The sequence below is a fragment of the Ictalurus furcatus genome, chromosome 9, assembly GCF_023375685.1.
Source record: "Ictalurus furcatus strain D&B chromosome 9, Billie_1.0, whole genome shotgun sequence".
In the NCBI taxonomy this organism is placed as follows: domain Eukaryota; kingdom Metazoa; phylum Chordata; class Actinopteri; order Siluriformes; family Ictaluridae; genus Ictalurus; species Ictalurus furcatus.
In genome coordinates, this window is record NC_071263.1 from 20,324,471 (window position 1) to 20,340,820 (window position 16,350).

The 16,350-nt window shown below is 39.7% G+C and overlaps 1 protein-coding gene across 2 annotated transcripts in view; it reads left to right on the plus strand.

Moving 5' to 3' along the window:
* cdin1 (CDAN1 interacting nuclease 1) overlaps positions 1 to 16,350 on the plus strand; it is a 73,031-nt gene that overhangs the window by 11,740 nt on the left and 44,941 nt on the right. The window contains exons 2-4 of one of the 2 annotated variants that reach the window (XM_053633751.1): positions 8,001 to 8,046; positions 8,948 to 9,009; positions 9,690 to 9,750. The exons of the other annotated variant lie outside the window; for it this stretch is intronic. Of the exons in view, the coding sequence (XP_053489726.1) occupies positions 8,001 to 8,046; positions 8,948 to 9,009; positions 9,690 to 9,750 (169 nt within the window). The remainder of the gene's footprint in view (positions 1 to 8,000; positions 8,047 to 8,947; positions 9,010 to 9,689; positions 9,751 to 16,350) is intronic. 2 annotated transcript variants of the gene reach the window in all.

Below are 16,350 nucleotides of genomic sequence, written 5' to 3' on the forward strand. Positions count from 1 at the left end.
TGGCTCAATATCTAAAAGAGTGGTCAGTTCCGAGGTCTTGTTAAACATGCACGTTATTTGCGCACACAGTTTAAAGATTTATAATATAAATACAAACTGTGCTAAACAAACCTATTTGAATCCAGCCTCATTTTTTGGTCATTTAAAGCTGATTTGCACCGGGTGCCTGAACCCTGACTATGCGTTTGGCTGTTGAGGGGGGATGCAAAGTCCCTCATCTGTATCACTCACGTAACACAGATGTTGGGAGTCATCTGTCAGCCTGGCCTCTCCTGCCGGGCTCGAGTCGTTCTGAAGGGAAAAGAATTGGACACGGTGCTGTCACTTTTCCCCCTCTCACAATGGAGAGCCATGCAAATTCAGCACACCTCCTGCTCGGCCGGCCTGTCCTGCCACTACAATGAGACTGGAGCGGGGGGGCGTGATGATGGCGTGATGGCCCAGTGGTGGGATGTGACATCAGGCACAGGCCATTCTCTCTCTCTCTCTCTCTCTCTCTCTCTCTCTCTGCGCTTCATATTAGAATTGGAAATGCTCTCGTGGAGCTCGCCTGGCTGACTAGGATCGTGTGGGACCACTGTCATTCCCCTCTGGTCTTTGTCCCAGGAGTGAGACGCCTCCGTTAGCCCTCTGCGCACTGCTATGAATGAATTTGGGTGTAATGATCACTCCCCTCTTTCGAATGCCGTTCAGCTCACTTTGCATATGTCTGTCGAGTTTGGAGAGCTGGCCTGCTGGAGTGGGGAGAGAATAGATCGGTGCAGATGCTCCCATCTTGGATGCGCTTTAAAAGAGAGAAAGCGTTCGCGCGCTCCCCCTTTCCACGTTCAGACAACCCACACGTCCACACGCATCCGTTCAGAGTCCCTGAACGTTTTCAAAACGAGCCCTAATGTGCCGTTTTCATCAGCGCCGAGGCGGGCTGCAATATGGTGCCAGTGGCTCGCTTGGGGAATATGAATGTTGATTAAGCATGCACTCAGCCTTTTGAAATTCTGAAGAAGTGTCAGAATAATGGATGTTGAGCAAATGTCAAGCATTTGTTAATTTCTCTGTTATTTGGGGTTTATCTAGTGTGCTCTTTGGAGTAAACCCGAGGCCAGTGTTGTTGTGGCATGTGCCATTGATATGCTGATTTTCTTGGCTGCAGACACTTTGTTTTCGATGGTAATGCTCAAGCTGGGGTCTGAAGCAAAGGGGCTACGCATTGATTATTTATTGCAGTTATGGTGTTTATCTCTCTATTACATGCCTGTTAATCCGATAGGACTGAATTATATGTTAACCAGTCTCAGTATTCTCAGGGTTACTAAAAATTCATGAGACCTTTTTTTCTTCCCCTTTCATTTAGGCTTTCTATACATTCAACAAATTGTTTAATTGTTGGAAACAATTTTTTTAAACCAAAATTATTGGGTTTTTTTGTTCGCTGTAAGGTGTCAATACTGCTGTTTGTCTTTAATGCTCGTTGCTTGGTCAGTGCAGTAAAAACATTGTCCTTACGTTTAGCTAGCAGGCCGTCTGGCTCCCAGAGCTACTGGCCAAGCATTTCTCCCTTGTGGAAGACCACACGTCTCTGTCTCACGGTGCAAACAAAAAGTGGAACTGGCAGCTTAGGCTTGTGGTTTTGGCCTGGCCAGTGGAGCACTGTGCTGTCAGGGATGCACACGGCCTCATCACACAACTGGGATTGTTTATGTGGTTAGGCGTGAGGAAGAACGCCAAGGGCAAGAGAGAAAGAGACAGTGGACATGAGAGAGACCTTTCGCTTAGTTTACAGCAGTGCTGCTGGAGCATGTTTAGAGGATTTGCTCTGGTTAGGATAGAAGACACGTTTCCTTATAAGACACATTATTCTTCACAGTAGACTGTAAAATCATCCGTTGAAAGCGGTCTTAAAACGGCCACCTTATTAAAAAGCAAAATAGTGTGATGGCTTTTTGAATGATTTTGTGCACGTCTTCACCTTGTGGTGATTTATGCTCCAGGTTCTCAACGTATTGGCAGAGAGAAGCTTTTTAAAACCATCAGTGCTGTGGCATGCAATGACAAATGTAGCTTTCGGTGAAATGTGGCACGTCCCACTGCCTTACACAATGCTCTGGGAATGTGCTGTGAGTGTAGTACAGTTGCACAGCTACTGCATGGGATTTTTGCCTGAGGATCAGTTTGCACACTGGGATCAGTTGCGGAAGAGGATTGAACCAAATTGCGCGGAATGGGGGGGGGGGGGGGGGGGCGATGTGGCCGTCCTTGAGGGAGTAGACAGTCGGTCAGCCTAATGTGCTTCGTTCTTTGCCTGATGGGTAATCGAGGCCTCATTTTACACTTTACATCAGATTTTGGAGTCATTATAAATGATTTTGATGTCGGAAAACGGTCACACTATTAAAACAGTGGCATTTTTTTGGATCATGACCACTGTGCACGCACACACACTTTCATAGCTAATCATAATTAAAGCAAGGATAGCTTTGTGGATGGAGCTGATTTAAAAGACGTAAGCAAAGCGAGCAGCACAGAGATTTTATACACTTAGAGGTATTTGCTCCAAGTTTATTCCTCTCCATGAGGTTGGCATCTCCAATCCTTGAGTGTATCAAATGGAGACGCTGCTTGTTATTATTTAGCAGTCACACCTGACCTTTGCCTTGAGAGAAAAATAAAATAGCCATAAAATATCCGCTGATATACACTAGGAATTTCGTGGTCATTTTTTTTCTCTGCCTGCTGCAATCCCTAAGGTTATCAAAGCTCTGTCAAATTTTCTGTCTATGTAATGTAGTAAAAAGTCATTCATAAATGAGTTGTACAGGCCTGTTCTCATAAGTAACTCGCTAGGAAAGTGATGCATGACTCAGTCTTCTGCAAAAGCTACTGAGAAGTTTTATTCTTATGCAGTCTTTTTGCATTAAGAACACTGAGTTTTACTAAACATATTTTTGAAGCAGAATTAATGTAACTAGTCAGAACATACGTGCTTTGGTGTGTCAAATCTATCACTGCTCTGCATTTTATCTTCATACCGTGCTGTTTGGGCTGAAACAGATGTTCCCCTGCTCTTATCAGCATGTATAATTAGGGCAATTTACATATGCAGAGAATAAAGCAAAAGTAGATGCAGTTGTGCGAAAATATTGATTTAAAACCCCCAAAAAATAGGCTTTGAGAAGCAGTCCAACTTCAGGTCATATTCAGCCAGTGTTTACTTTATTTACTGTTCAGCATGGCTTTTGACTGAAAATGTTATCAGCATCCCCCCCCCACACACACATACTTAGTCTTAGAAATGTCAGCATTTCCTTATTTCATTCCAACCATACCAAATCTTCCAGTCTTTGCCTTTGTTTGTAGCCCATCCTTAAATCATTAGGAATAAAATTTGCTATGCTTCGCTGCAGTTTCTGCCCTGCCACAAATAGATGTAGCAAGCGCTAATTATTGTTGAAACATATGAGACGGATATCATTAGCCAGGTGGTATTCATTAGGTTAATCGCTGCCATTTTTTATTATTAATCATTTGTTAAAAAAAAAAAGCACGAAGGTTGAAATGATTTTAAGAATTAGAAAGGACGTTAAAAATTATTTCAGATCATGTACGATTGCTTTGTTCATAGTTTAACATTATTTAAAAAAAAAAAAAAAAAGAAAAAAAAGATGAAAATTCAGTTATATGCAAATTACCCAGCATACAGTTTGTGTATATACTGTAGGTATGATCGAGGCATTGTAGTTTAACTTGTTCGGGTGACAGAAGCATTAAGTAGACACCATGGATCAGTCTGAGTGGGATATTTTAATCAAATTGGCCTCAATGCTATATTCAGCCCCATGCATATTAATGGAATGTCGTAGGTTGGAGAGAAGGGTAATTACGTTCTGAATGATTTCCAAGGCACTGATCTGATTGCAGACCTTCTGTTTTTCCCTGTTTGAAATTATAGGCTAGAGGCGATAGGCTTAATGCTGTTCTATGACCTTCTAATAGCTCTCTTCGTTCTTATTCCAGTGAAGTATTTTCCTGATTTTTGTTTTTTTTTAACCTACATTCTGTAAATACACTGCTGAATCCATGGCCACTTGTGCAATTATTATTGTTGTTTTCATAAACTGTAGTCTTAATGAAGATGATTTGTAGTGCTACACTTTTTTAAAAAATTTATTTTTTTAAAACTGAAACAGATTGCTGACTTGTTCTGTTCACTTCTCTCATTCTTTCTGTGCACTTTCTCTGCCGTTCTGTTTAACAATGGCTCAGGGGAAGAAAGAAAAAAAAGAAGATAACTCTGAACGATTGGAAGAACAGCGTAGCAGTCCGTTACATAATAAATTACATCTGTCTGTTTGGTCTAGTTTCCTGCATTCCTGCTGTAAATACTATTCTACAGTGGGTAGAATACAGTGAATTATGATGTATCAGGTTTACATGCATTCAGCAACTGGCGTGTGGTCTGAGAGCCACAGCCCATGGAACCCATGTTACTGGAGCCTCTGTAAACTACAGAACAAATGTATTTATACAGCAGTAATATTGTGTAGTAGCAAGAGATTCTGATATGTTATGTTACGCTTTTTTCCCCCCACTTGTAACTCTCTGAAGTCTTAGGATGTCTAACGTCATTTAGACAGAATACATGGTATTATGCATCGTTTGACACTTGACACTGAAGAAAGTTGTCTATATGTAGATTCTGGTGCTAAATTTTATACCATCTGGCAGCCTGTTTTGATGCGTATAACAAAGACGTACTGATGTATTTTTAAATCAGACACTTAACTTCAGTCGTGGGTATATATATTTTAACAAATATATATATTTAAATTTTTTACTTTATTTGCTAATTTTATGTCTATGCATTATGTATTATTATTGGTGTCGTCCCTTGTGGGAGAATATAAACTATTTATGTGCAAATAGTTTGTTTTACAGTTTGATATCATACTAAATTCTATGCATTATGACATAGTCTGTGAGTTTCTGTAACATTGTTATGGCTGCAATTGGTGTAGGCAGTTTCCTTTTTTCGCAGTTCAACACAGAATCGTGTCAATTAAACACTGAAACATCTCTTGGACCTTTAAGCAAAGTGATTTCAACGCCTTATGAAGCTTAATCACGATATACACTGTATTCTGTATCTAATTAATTGCTGTGTCCTTAAGATAATAATTCTTCCATCCATCCATCCATCTTCTGTACCCGCTTTATTTGGATCAGGGTCGCAGTGGATCCGGATCCTGTCTCGTGAACACTGAGTGCAAGCTGGGAATACATCCTGGATGTGATGCCAGTCCATCAGAGAGCACCACACACACACGTTCATACACTCATTCAAACCTAAGGGCGTTTTATATACCTAGGGCCAGTTCCACCTACCGGCCTGTTTTTGTTCGTTGGGAGAACACGTGAAACTCAGTAACACGTGATCAGGATTGAATCAGAGACCCAAACAGCTATGAGACTGCAACACTACCCTTTGTTCCACTGTGCCACCGCCTGTACTAAACAGTATTGTCATTACTTTTACAGTTATTTGAAAAAATCATGAAAAATGTTTCTCGTATTAATATATTGTAGTTTATAATGATGTACTATTGTACTAATATTGTAATTATAATTACTATAGCTTGGTTATAATGTCGGGGCATGGTATCTTGGTGGCTAGCATATTTGTCTAGCACCTCCGGGGTTGTGGGTTTGCATGATCTCCCCGTGCTTCCTGGTTTCCTCCCTCCTTCGTGGTACTCCACTTTGCTCCCTCAGTCCAAAGACATGCCTTATAGGCTGACTGGCATCTCCAAATTGTCCATAGCATGTGAATGTGTGCGATTGTGCCCTGCGATGGGTTAGCACCCTGGCCAGGGTGTCTACTAAATTGTGCCCCAAGTTCTCTGGGATAGACTCCAGGCTCTCCCGTGACCCTGTGTAGGATAAGCGGTATGGAAAATGGATTGATGGATAGGTTATAGTGCAACTTATCAAATATATATAACGTACAGTTATAAAATGTGTCCGATCATCTGGTCCTTCGACTACAATCCTGAAGTTTTAGCAACAGCTCTGAAATCCGACTGCATTGGTTTTATGACTATGAGCTTTCCAAGTCTCTCAGATCAATTTCTCTGTAATCTTCACCAGCACAGAGTCCGAGCTTAAAGCTGGTTTGGCTAAACCCAGTAGGAAATAAACATTATATATGTGTAATATATTATATATATATAGTATGACAGCCATATTTATGGCTTACTGAGATCAGCATGTTGTGTTACTGTATATTTTAACAAAACGAGCAGTCTTTTTTGGAAAAGTCCGACATAGCTTAGTCATGACGATTGTCCAGTAGAAAGGACGTTCCACATGTTGATTTAGAAACATTAGAAAAGCCATATTTTACTTAATGTGTTTCGTATGTAATGTAGGTGTTTTTCTTTAGCTCCCTTATTTTTACATTTCAATATTAACCATGAGAGAGTATTTGGCCACAGGTCGAGTCAGTATTTGAAACAGATATGTTTTCACAGATATTTAGGGCAGTTTACCTCCCTTTAAACTTAACAGGGCAAAGATTTAGCAATTAGGGTGTAATCATGATCATTATAGAGAGTAATCCATTTAAAACCTAACAGATGTGGGATTCAGCAGAAGGGATGGCTATGTCTTGAGAATTGAGCAGTAATGTTGTTGAAATGTTCAGGTGTGAGGTTGAAGTGTAGAAGACCTTTTTTTTTTTTCTTTTCTTCCCTTTCTTTCTCATAAATGTTCACATGTTGACAGTTGACCGTTTAATGGCCCACTTAATTGTACTGACCCCTTGACCCGTGCATATCATTGTAATAATTAATAGGGATATGTGCTCACAAAGATGTTATTTTTTTTCTCCTCCGTACGAAGCGTTTGAGCTGAGTTGTTGATGTTCAGCACAGAGGAATCTATCATGGGTTATAATGTGTTTTCTTTCTAGTCCGTCTCCAGGTCAGCTTTTATTGAGTTGATGATGAATATAATGAGAAAAATCTATATATAAGCTCTCTGTTGCTTTATTGGTACGTGTCCAAATTGATGACGGAGACCAGTATGGACTTGATATTTAACGGCAGGTAGAAAACCTGGCGTTCTAGCCTCTGTTTACGTTCCTGCTCTCAGAGAGAAGTCTGTTAGGTTTAACAGTATGTGTATATTGAAGATAGCATGTGGAAACAAGACCACATGAAGCAGTAGGTGTATAGAGAGTTAAAAAATGTTATTTTAGGGAAATTGCTTGAAAGATTTTGGTTTTTGGTTGGTGAAGGGAACACCAACTCGCTTTGTCCGACTTCATGGCCAGGTGTTTGACACGGAGTGTAACTGGAAATGAATGCACACGTCTTATGGCAAGCCATGGAATTGAGCGATTTCTGGGAGTCCCAGCTTCCTGCTGTGAAAGGTTCCATTTTCAGAGCCCATCAGTTTCATTGTGAATGTTCCAGAATGTCCCATATGCCAGTGCAGAGAGTGTGGCAACGTTTCTCTCAACCTGAAACCCCCTTCTAGCGCCAACACTACCTTTTGATCCTAAAAAGAGGACATACCTGCCGATACAGGATATCAAAATGCACACATACTGGTCTATTGATGGTTGAATTGAATCCTGTTAACATATCGATATGTGATGTTTCTGCCTGTCTTTAAGGTATTCTGCTCCCTGGACTAGTTGAAGACAGGAAGGACTGTAGGATCCGTCTGATGCAGTGGACATTGATATGAGGAGTGGAGAGTGCTTTTATTTTCTCTCATTTCACACCATCCCCAGCCTCTGTAACCTTACCTCCCTCCCCTCACAACGCATCTCAGCAGGAACCTTTTGTCCGAGATGTTCATCTGGAACAACTTTGCCACACTTGTTTTCATGTTCTTTTAGATTACAGGGCAGCCGGCCGTGGCTTTGAAGCGCCCCTCTTCCTTTGTCTCTGTGCAATGCACTCTGGTAATTAACTTTGTCCTTCTTTTATTTGTTCCAGTCACTCGCAGTCCACTCTTCTGAGCATCTTCTCCCTGGAGTACCAGGTTAGAAGTTTTCTTCCTTTGTGAGGCCTGACAGGTGCCTAATTGAATGATGAATGTCCCCTTATTTTTTTGTAATTGAACTGCCAGCTCTCTGATTGGTTCGGAGGATGCCCCCCCTTCCCTCTCTCTCCTCTGCTCTCCCCACTCACACGACGAAGGCCTTGCCTGAGTCTCGGTGGAATCCTGCCAAGCCTTCCCATCCATCTGTCTAATAACATCTAGCCCCTGCTTATTTGGTGGACCTGTAATAAATTATGCTAAACCATTATTATTCTGACAATAATAATTTCCCCGTGTAGTGCGGCTCCGTGTGCTAAATGTTTGCTGACTCGCACTGTCACTGCCGCTTTCCCTGGCTGACAGCCGATGATGATAAATGGCCGATGCCGGGAGTGGCAGAAGGCTGCAGAGGCACAAAATGGAGTCATTCATCATCCCTGTGACAGGTGTCACTCATGCGGCATGTCCCCTTGGAATTGCTTTTTTGTAGTTTTTAAATAAGTTGTTTTTTAAGCCATGCTCACTCTTTCCCCTGGTTAAGATGGCAACTGAATCATATAAAATAAGGCATTTAAAAGGTGCAGAGGGGAGGGGGGTTTAATCTGTTGTGGTTTCATCGCAGTGGAAATTAATTGAAGGTTTAAGTCAAGGGAGAATGATTTTGTCATTACTCACATCAAACCCCTTTGAGCACAACTTGCTGAGATTCAATAATGTTGCTTGCTCACATAGGAAAATTCCAAATGAAAAGGAAAAAGGATTGTGTTTTTTTTTTTTTTTTTCCTTTTTGCATGGGAATTTATTTTTAAATCATTGTGACTTATAAATGATGTAAAATATGTCCTTATTTAGAAGACGCAAAAAAAAAAAGGCAACCATTTCATCATGCACCTTGTTTCAGAAAAGAATGAAAAGAAGTCTTGTGAAACATCACTCAGATGTCATTGAAGACTACTACCAGAGGTAAGAATCAGTCCACTCTACCTACTAATCACTAGACGGGTGTGTACGTGTGAGTGGGTGGGCTCGAGTGACAGATATAATCTCCTCTAAACAAATCACCAGGCCTTCCAGATCCCCACTCGCACCTGCTAAGCCTACAAATGTGCACACACAGGAAAAAAAAAAAAATTATGCTTGGACATTTGCCTTGATTAGGCACATGGCGGTCTATTATTTGCAATTTCTTTCAAAAATCGGATCAGGAGACAACAAAAGCAAAGTGGCTCAAGGCAAGGAAGCATTTTTGTTGCATATCGTAATTAGCCTCGTGTAGCCTATTAAGCTTGTTGTTTTTGCAAAAACGCAAACCAGAAGCTGCAGTTGTAACCTGCTTACATAACAAGAAACCTCACACATTATCTGCGTGGGATCTTTGGAAGGCTTTGTGGTTTCTGACGGGGAGGAGGCAGAGCCCCTTCGTTTTGTTAATGATCATGCTTGTCTGATTTGAGGACAGTCTGAGGTTTCAGAGCTGTACCGTTTCAACCACACAAAGCATTGGAAATGCCGTAGAGGCCGAAGCCTACGGGACATCAGCATGTCTTGGCTGGCCTGTTCTTGTTGTCTTCTATCCGCATGTCTGTTCACTCTTTTTTTTTTCTTCTTTTTTTCACGATCGTTATTTTGTTGTTGTAATGAAGGTACCGTAGTGAAGCCAGCAAACATCCTTCAGACCCTGTCCTGCTGGAGTTAGCCAATGAGGTAATGACTTAAACCCTCTCGAGTCGTTCACTCTCACTCACTCTCTCTCTCTCTCTCTCTCTCTCTCTCTCTGGCTCCCTTTCTTTCTCTTTTCCTTTCTTTTCTTTCTTTCTTTCCATCTTCTCTTTGTGTATTTTCTTCCCGTTCAGTTTTATAGCTAGCTATTTATTTTTCTTTTGAAGTGCCCTGGCAGGTCTGCAGCAGATTTTGGCACAAACACAATTATCCCTGAATGCTCCATCTTTTCAAAGACTGAATCGGTGTTTCAGATTTTTCCCCTGCCTGTTAGTACTTATAAAAATTGGGCAAATGGTCCTACCTATTAACCAATTATTTAATGCAATTAGGCCGTATCCTCCTCAGACAGATGTAAAAATACTTTTTTTTTTTCTGTCATTATCATAATTGACATTCATAAATGCTGCTTTCTGAAACAATAATTGATTGACACACAAAGGTCTGCATGTAGTATTTAGATTTATATCTATGGTTGACGTATCAGACCAGCTTTCCAGCCAAAAGCTATATTAATGTCCACTGAAAATTCTACTGAATTCATTCAAAGCAATATTACTCATGGTCACAATTTAATACTGGAAAACGACCCATATGCTGCTAATGTTGGACTGGGGGAAGTTTTACGCGTGTGTATTAGAAATAGTTTGCCGCTGCAGGCGTTAAAGGGTCACACATGGCCAACAAGTTCCAACATTTCCCATTAATAACAATGAACGAGTCCTCTCTGTGACTACCCTGTGTCTTCTGTGCATTGCATCCAGTCAGCAAATTAACAATTAACGCTGGGTTACTCTCAGGGTTTAATGGCTAGTGAAAGGGCCCTGCAGTGTCTCTAGCGTGTCCCATTAAAAGGGGGCTGCGCTCCCACCCTCTCCATTGCCACGGCCTCTTAAAATGCATCCCATAAAGCCTCAAATTTGATGTTTACTCTGATAATAGCAGTGAGAATCAAGATGAACTGAGTTAATATCCTCCCTTTAATGATCCTGCCTCGCCTCAGATGACCCGTTCCTGCTGAAGAGATATTAAACACAAAATAAAAAACCATGTTGTTTTCATAAAGATCCTCCAGTTGTGCTCACCCTCAAAATACAAATCATGGAAATTACAAAAATCCTGTACACCCTGATTTATCCCCCCCAAACATTTCCAAATATTTTCCCAAAACAAACTTTCTCAGTAATTTCTTCATGTCACTGTGGAATCCTTTCCATGTAATCGACCACTTTCCAGATAAAAACATTGTTTTAAAGCAAAGGGTTATTTACTATTATTTTATTAAATTATTTATTTATTTATTTATTACTGTTGGCCTTTCTTTTCTGTAATGTCTGTAATTTTATTATATTCAGAAACCTTTAATTTTTATTATTAATGAAGCATTTTAATATTTCTTTATATGTGCCTAAAACAATTTTTGAACAGTACTGTGTGTTAATTAAGATATTGGATTTTCTTCCTCATATACTAAATTATTTGTGTTTTATGCCATAAAATATAATGAATGTATTATATATAGAGGTGCGGTGGCTTAGTTGTTAGCACGTTTGCCTTACACCTCTGGGGTTGGTGGCTCGAATCCCGCCTCTGACCTGTGTGTGCAGAGTTTGCATGTTCTCCCTGTGCTTCAGGGGTTTCCTCTGGGTGCTCTGGTTTCCTCCTCCAGTCCAAAGACATCTATTGTACGCTGATTGGCATTTCCATATTGTCCAATGTGTGTGTGTGTGTACAATTATGCTCTGTACTGGGTCGGCACCTCATCCAGGGTGTCCCCACCTTGTGCCCCGAGTTACCTGGGATAGGCTCCAGGCTCCCCGCAACCCTGTGTAGGATATGGTATGGAAAATGGATGGGTATTATGTCATATTTCAGAAGCCATTTACTAAATAATCAGCCATTCCTCTGGCTATTGTCTATAAGTATTTCTCATACATCTGTCTGTAATCAGCCACCATCATTCATCTCGTTTAATTGACTTTTTTATTATTATATAGATTTAGAATCTGGTGTCTATGAATGCATCTAACATTAAAGACATTTATGAGTAAATCTATTAAAGCTGATTAGAATTAGCCCAGCTCATGATATTTGTCATAGGTAATGTTACAGTTGTATATGCACTTAAGGAAACAAGAAACTTGGCCAGCAATTAAGCTAGTGAGGTTTTGGATGTAAAATTGTCACTCACAATCCCCATATCAAATTTGATTGTTTGCAATATAGGCGTAAACCTTCCAAGATGTGCTTATGTGGAAGCCATAAGTCAGTCTGATTTAAACTTAAAATGTAAGTGAGGTATTACCCACAATCCTAAAGCGGGACCTATGTACTAGAGGTGTCAAGGTAGTCCCAGAAATGGGGCTTAAAAGTGACCACACAATTTTTGACACTTTTTTCAGAATGTTGTATTTAAATTAAAAGGGCGAATTACTGGTTAGTGTCTACGCCACTGGGTATTTTACTACCTCACTAAGTAATTTCTACAGGCTAAAACAGTGGAATGTGAAGAACAACAACAAGAGTCAGTCACTATAAAATGGCTCATAAAACTAGTGTGTGTATGTGTGAGATATACATATATATATATATATATATATATATATATATATATATATATATATATATATATATATATATATATATAGGTATGTATGTATATGTGTATATATATCACATATACACACACTAGTTTTATATATATGTATGTATGTATATGTGTATATATCACACATACACACTAGTTTTATGTGTGTATATATATATATATATATATATATATATATAGAGAGAGAGAGAGAGAGAGAGAGAGAGAGAGAGAGAGAGAAATATAAAATTACACACAGTCATATGTTTTTTTGACTGAAAAGTGACAGAAATTCAGACAGTGATTCAGGGACAATTCTCAATGTTCTTTTGGATCTGTAGCTCTGTAGTTAATTCCTTTACAAACCCATTAAATATTTTTATATTGAAATATTTTGGATATGTTTAGTAATTCTGGTGTTAATTTTTTCTGGTGCTGTATTTTTCTTAATGAGTAGATAGCAGTTGTGTGCTGCGTTGACATCATAGGGAGAAATTGCTAGCGCAATTATTATCGTGTTTAATAGTAGAAAAAACTTCAGCAGTCTCAAACATAAGGCATAACAGTCCAATTTGACTGTTAGCCCCTAAAACCAAAAGAGAAATGCTTGTTTTCTCCACCATCAGTTTTTGTCATATTAATTATTAATATTAATTATTCAATGTCCTATTAAAGAGACATCAAACGTAAAAGTAGTGGAGACCGCAAACATTGCCGTTATTGCAGAGACTTGGCTTGTCTAGTTAGCGATCTAAGATGACGAGCACGATGGCATTGACGGCAGCGTGAGCATGAAAGTTTATGCTTTGGAACCTGTTCTGTTTGAGCAGAGTGTACAGATGAGTAGGTAAGAGCTGGATATACTGTAAAACCGGATAAGTTCATTTAACTCAAAACATTTGAGGAAAATAATTACCTCAATTTTTAAGTTGATAAATCAATTTCTTTAAACCAAATACACTTAAATATAACAAGTTTGAGTTAAATTTTTGTTATATTTAACTTTGGCTTAAAGAAATTGATTTATCGACTTAAAATTTTTGAGGTAATTAGTTTCCTCAAAGTTTTTGAGTTAAATGAACTTATCCGGTTTTACAGTGTAGACTAAAGGACTAAAGCACTGCTGCATCATTCTCTTTCAGAAGAGATTAAGTCTGAGTAATAAAATGACATTGTGGGTGATGTAGGAAACCATAAAACAAAGAAAAACCAAAAACACACGAGGAAAGGAGTTTACACTTAAAAATTTCTTTATTTTTTTAAAATCAACTCTGAATTTCAGTAAAAAAATAAAATAAATTTTGTATGCCACTGAAGATCATATGTTAATTATACAGTCCACACAGGAGGGTTTTTCATGCTTTTTTTTTTTTTGCCGAAAACTACTTGAAGTGGCGAGATTGCACTTGCACGAAATAGTTTTGCACTAGTTTTGCACTGTGTCTTTCACAGTGATGTTTGTTGGTAAATGAGACCTTTTTAGCTGTACTCATGTTGAATGCACTGGAATCAAAGAGGGCTTCTGCTGAATGCATGTTGTGATGTCACATAACACGTCTTGGCCCAAATCTGCGGTAACTTTGAAAAATTGCAAGCTCCTCCAAATATATATATTTTTTGTTTGATTTTGCGTTAATGTCTGCAATCTCAAAATCCTGTTGGGACTGATTAGGATTTAACATGGATTACTATGCAAGTCATTCCAGGTGGATTTTTCCTTTAAGCATTGTCTTACTTTGTTTGAAAATCCTGAAGTAATTCCTGTTGTAGCTGATTGGTTTGATTCACTTTGAATATTTTCAGAAAGGTGAGTAAATAATGAGCGCGAGACTCACGTCCACGTCTGCTACCAAGCGTGTGGTCAGTGTTCAGCTCTATATAGCTTGTGTAATGAGTTATTACAACTTGCAGATCACACAAAAAGTCAGCTGGTGCACTTTTACCTAATGAGGTCGAGGTGAAATAACTCCTGATCGGATAACCTTTACAAAGCCTTAAATTTAAAGCTCAGGTCACCCAAGAAAAAGGCCACCCACAGTCAATTTCTTATGCATGTTATAATCCTATGAATGTGTTTTATAATCCTAAGAGTGTGGGAGGAGGCTGTTAGCTTGTTGCAGTGGGCATGTGCCTGTGTTGCCAGATGTTATGGGGTATATCCACTCCCATTGTGTATAGGTTTAATAGCGTAGAAGAGCAAACGAGCAAGCAAAATCTTTCATTCATTAAAGCACATGTGGGTCAATCTGGATCACAGTACTAGAACATTTTTTTGTTTTGTTGGTATTTTTCTAATTTCTTCCACTTATGTCAAAATAGCTTTGGGTCCATTTTTAATCCCTTGCCATCACCATGGCCTCTAGCTTCTCAGAGTGACATCAGTTCATCTGTGAATGATGAACATGGAGAGTGTTTCAGGGGTTCAGGCATCTGTAAATGTTGCTCACACTTCACAGGCGTGTGCCGGAGTCCGGCGTTAGAGTGAGATGGGCTTGTGATTAATATGAAAATTAGGAGAATGCAAGTACCTGAACTAATCAGGCAGTCTTTATTCAGGCTGCCCCACCAAGGGTAATGTTGCCATTTTTCAAGTGTCACTCCTGATGTGGGTTACTGTGGTGGCTGTGAACTCCTTATCCTGTGATATTTAAACGTGTGTGTCTGTGGGAGAGAGAGAGAAGGGAACAGAGGAAGATAATGGGGGAAGAGAAGCCACAATTGTGTGGGTTAGAGAGAAGAAGAGACCTGCGGGCTAAAGACGACAAGAGGATACTCTGAAAAAGCAAAAGCCTCTAATGAAGATGAATACAGTCTCCTTACTGCCGTAATAATTATAGACACGTTTGGTTGTTGTCAAGGCTGCACTCTCGATGCAGAATTATGGAGATGTTAACAAACAGCACCCCCAGTAAATCTTTTTGTGGTGTGTGTGTGTGTGTGTGTGTGTGTGTGTGTGGACTGCTTCAAGCAACACCAGGAAGGATCACAGAGGAGATAAAACACTACAATTGAGCTATATGCTGAGCAGGAAGCCGCCGTTGGGGTCCCAATTATGCTAACAAGCAGAAGAAGTTCTTTTTGGCTATTTTCTTTCCCAGCTTCACAGCAGAGGGGTGAAAAATACACCACGGATGTTTAATGAACTAAAGAGGAAAGGGTATTATCTACCAATATTACTTATTCTAGCCAAATTCACATGTGCATACACTTTTTTTTTCTTTCTTTCTTTTCTTTTTTTTACATTTTTTTTTTTTTATAAATGCTATACGGTTGTGCCAGCTGCTTTCATGCACTAATTATTTTGCCAGCTACAATGTTTTCTTCAAGAAACAACTTATTGAAACACATTAATTATCCAGCATCCCACCTCAGGATACAGGATGTGATGGAGAGTGGGAGGGAGGGAAGGAGCGAGCGAGAGGGGGGAGAAGGAGAGAGCACGAGAGGGAGATAGAGAATGAGGTGGAATAAGCATGGATATGCTGCCATTGGTGTGTCAGCCTCTCCTCACAGAAGGGTTTTAAATGAGCCATAGGTGCTGCGCTCCATGTCAGCTCCAGTCTTGATCTTGCAGCTAGCATTCATACTTTTTCAAGTTTTTGCCTTCAAAGAGCCACTCTGCTCCCGGTGTCTCCTCCCAGCTTTGAGTTAGTGAGTGTTTGCAGGCCCTGCCATCAGCTCAGGCCCTAGCTATGTCTGCACTGCCTCGTACGTGAGTCTCTGTCTTTCGGTAAAGTTGGGCACTGGTGTGATTTTTGTCGTCCTCACCTCATGGCAACTATATGCTCTGTTTTGTCCTACTGTCCATTACGTGTTGGTGTTATATAGAGCATTGCTGGCAAGTCTGAGAAACATGAAGTTGTATTTTAACCCTTTGTGTTCATGACTTTGCTCCACACTTCTCTGATGATCATTAGATGATGCACAAAGAGGAGAATTAACTCAAGTAGCCAATCCTTCAACTTTGCTTAAAAAATGCTTAAGAAATATTAAGCATT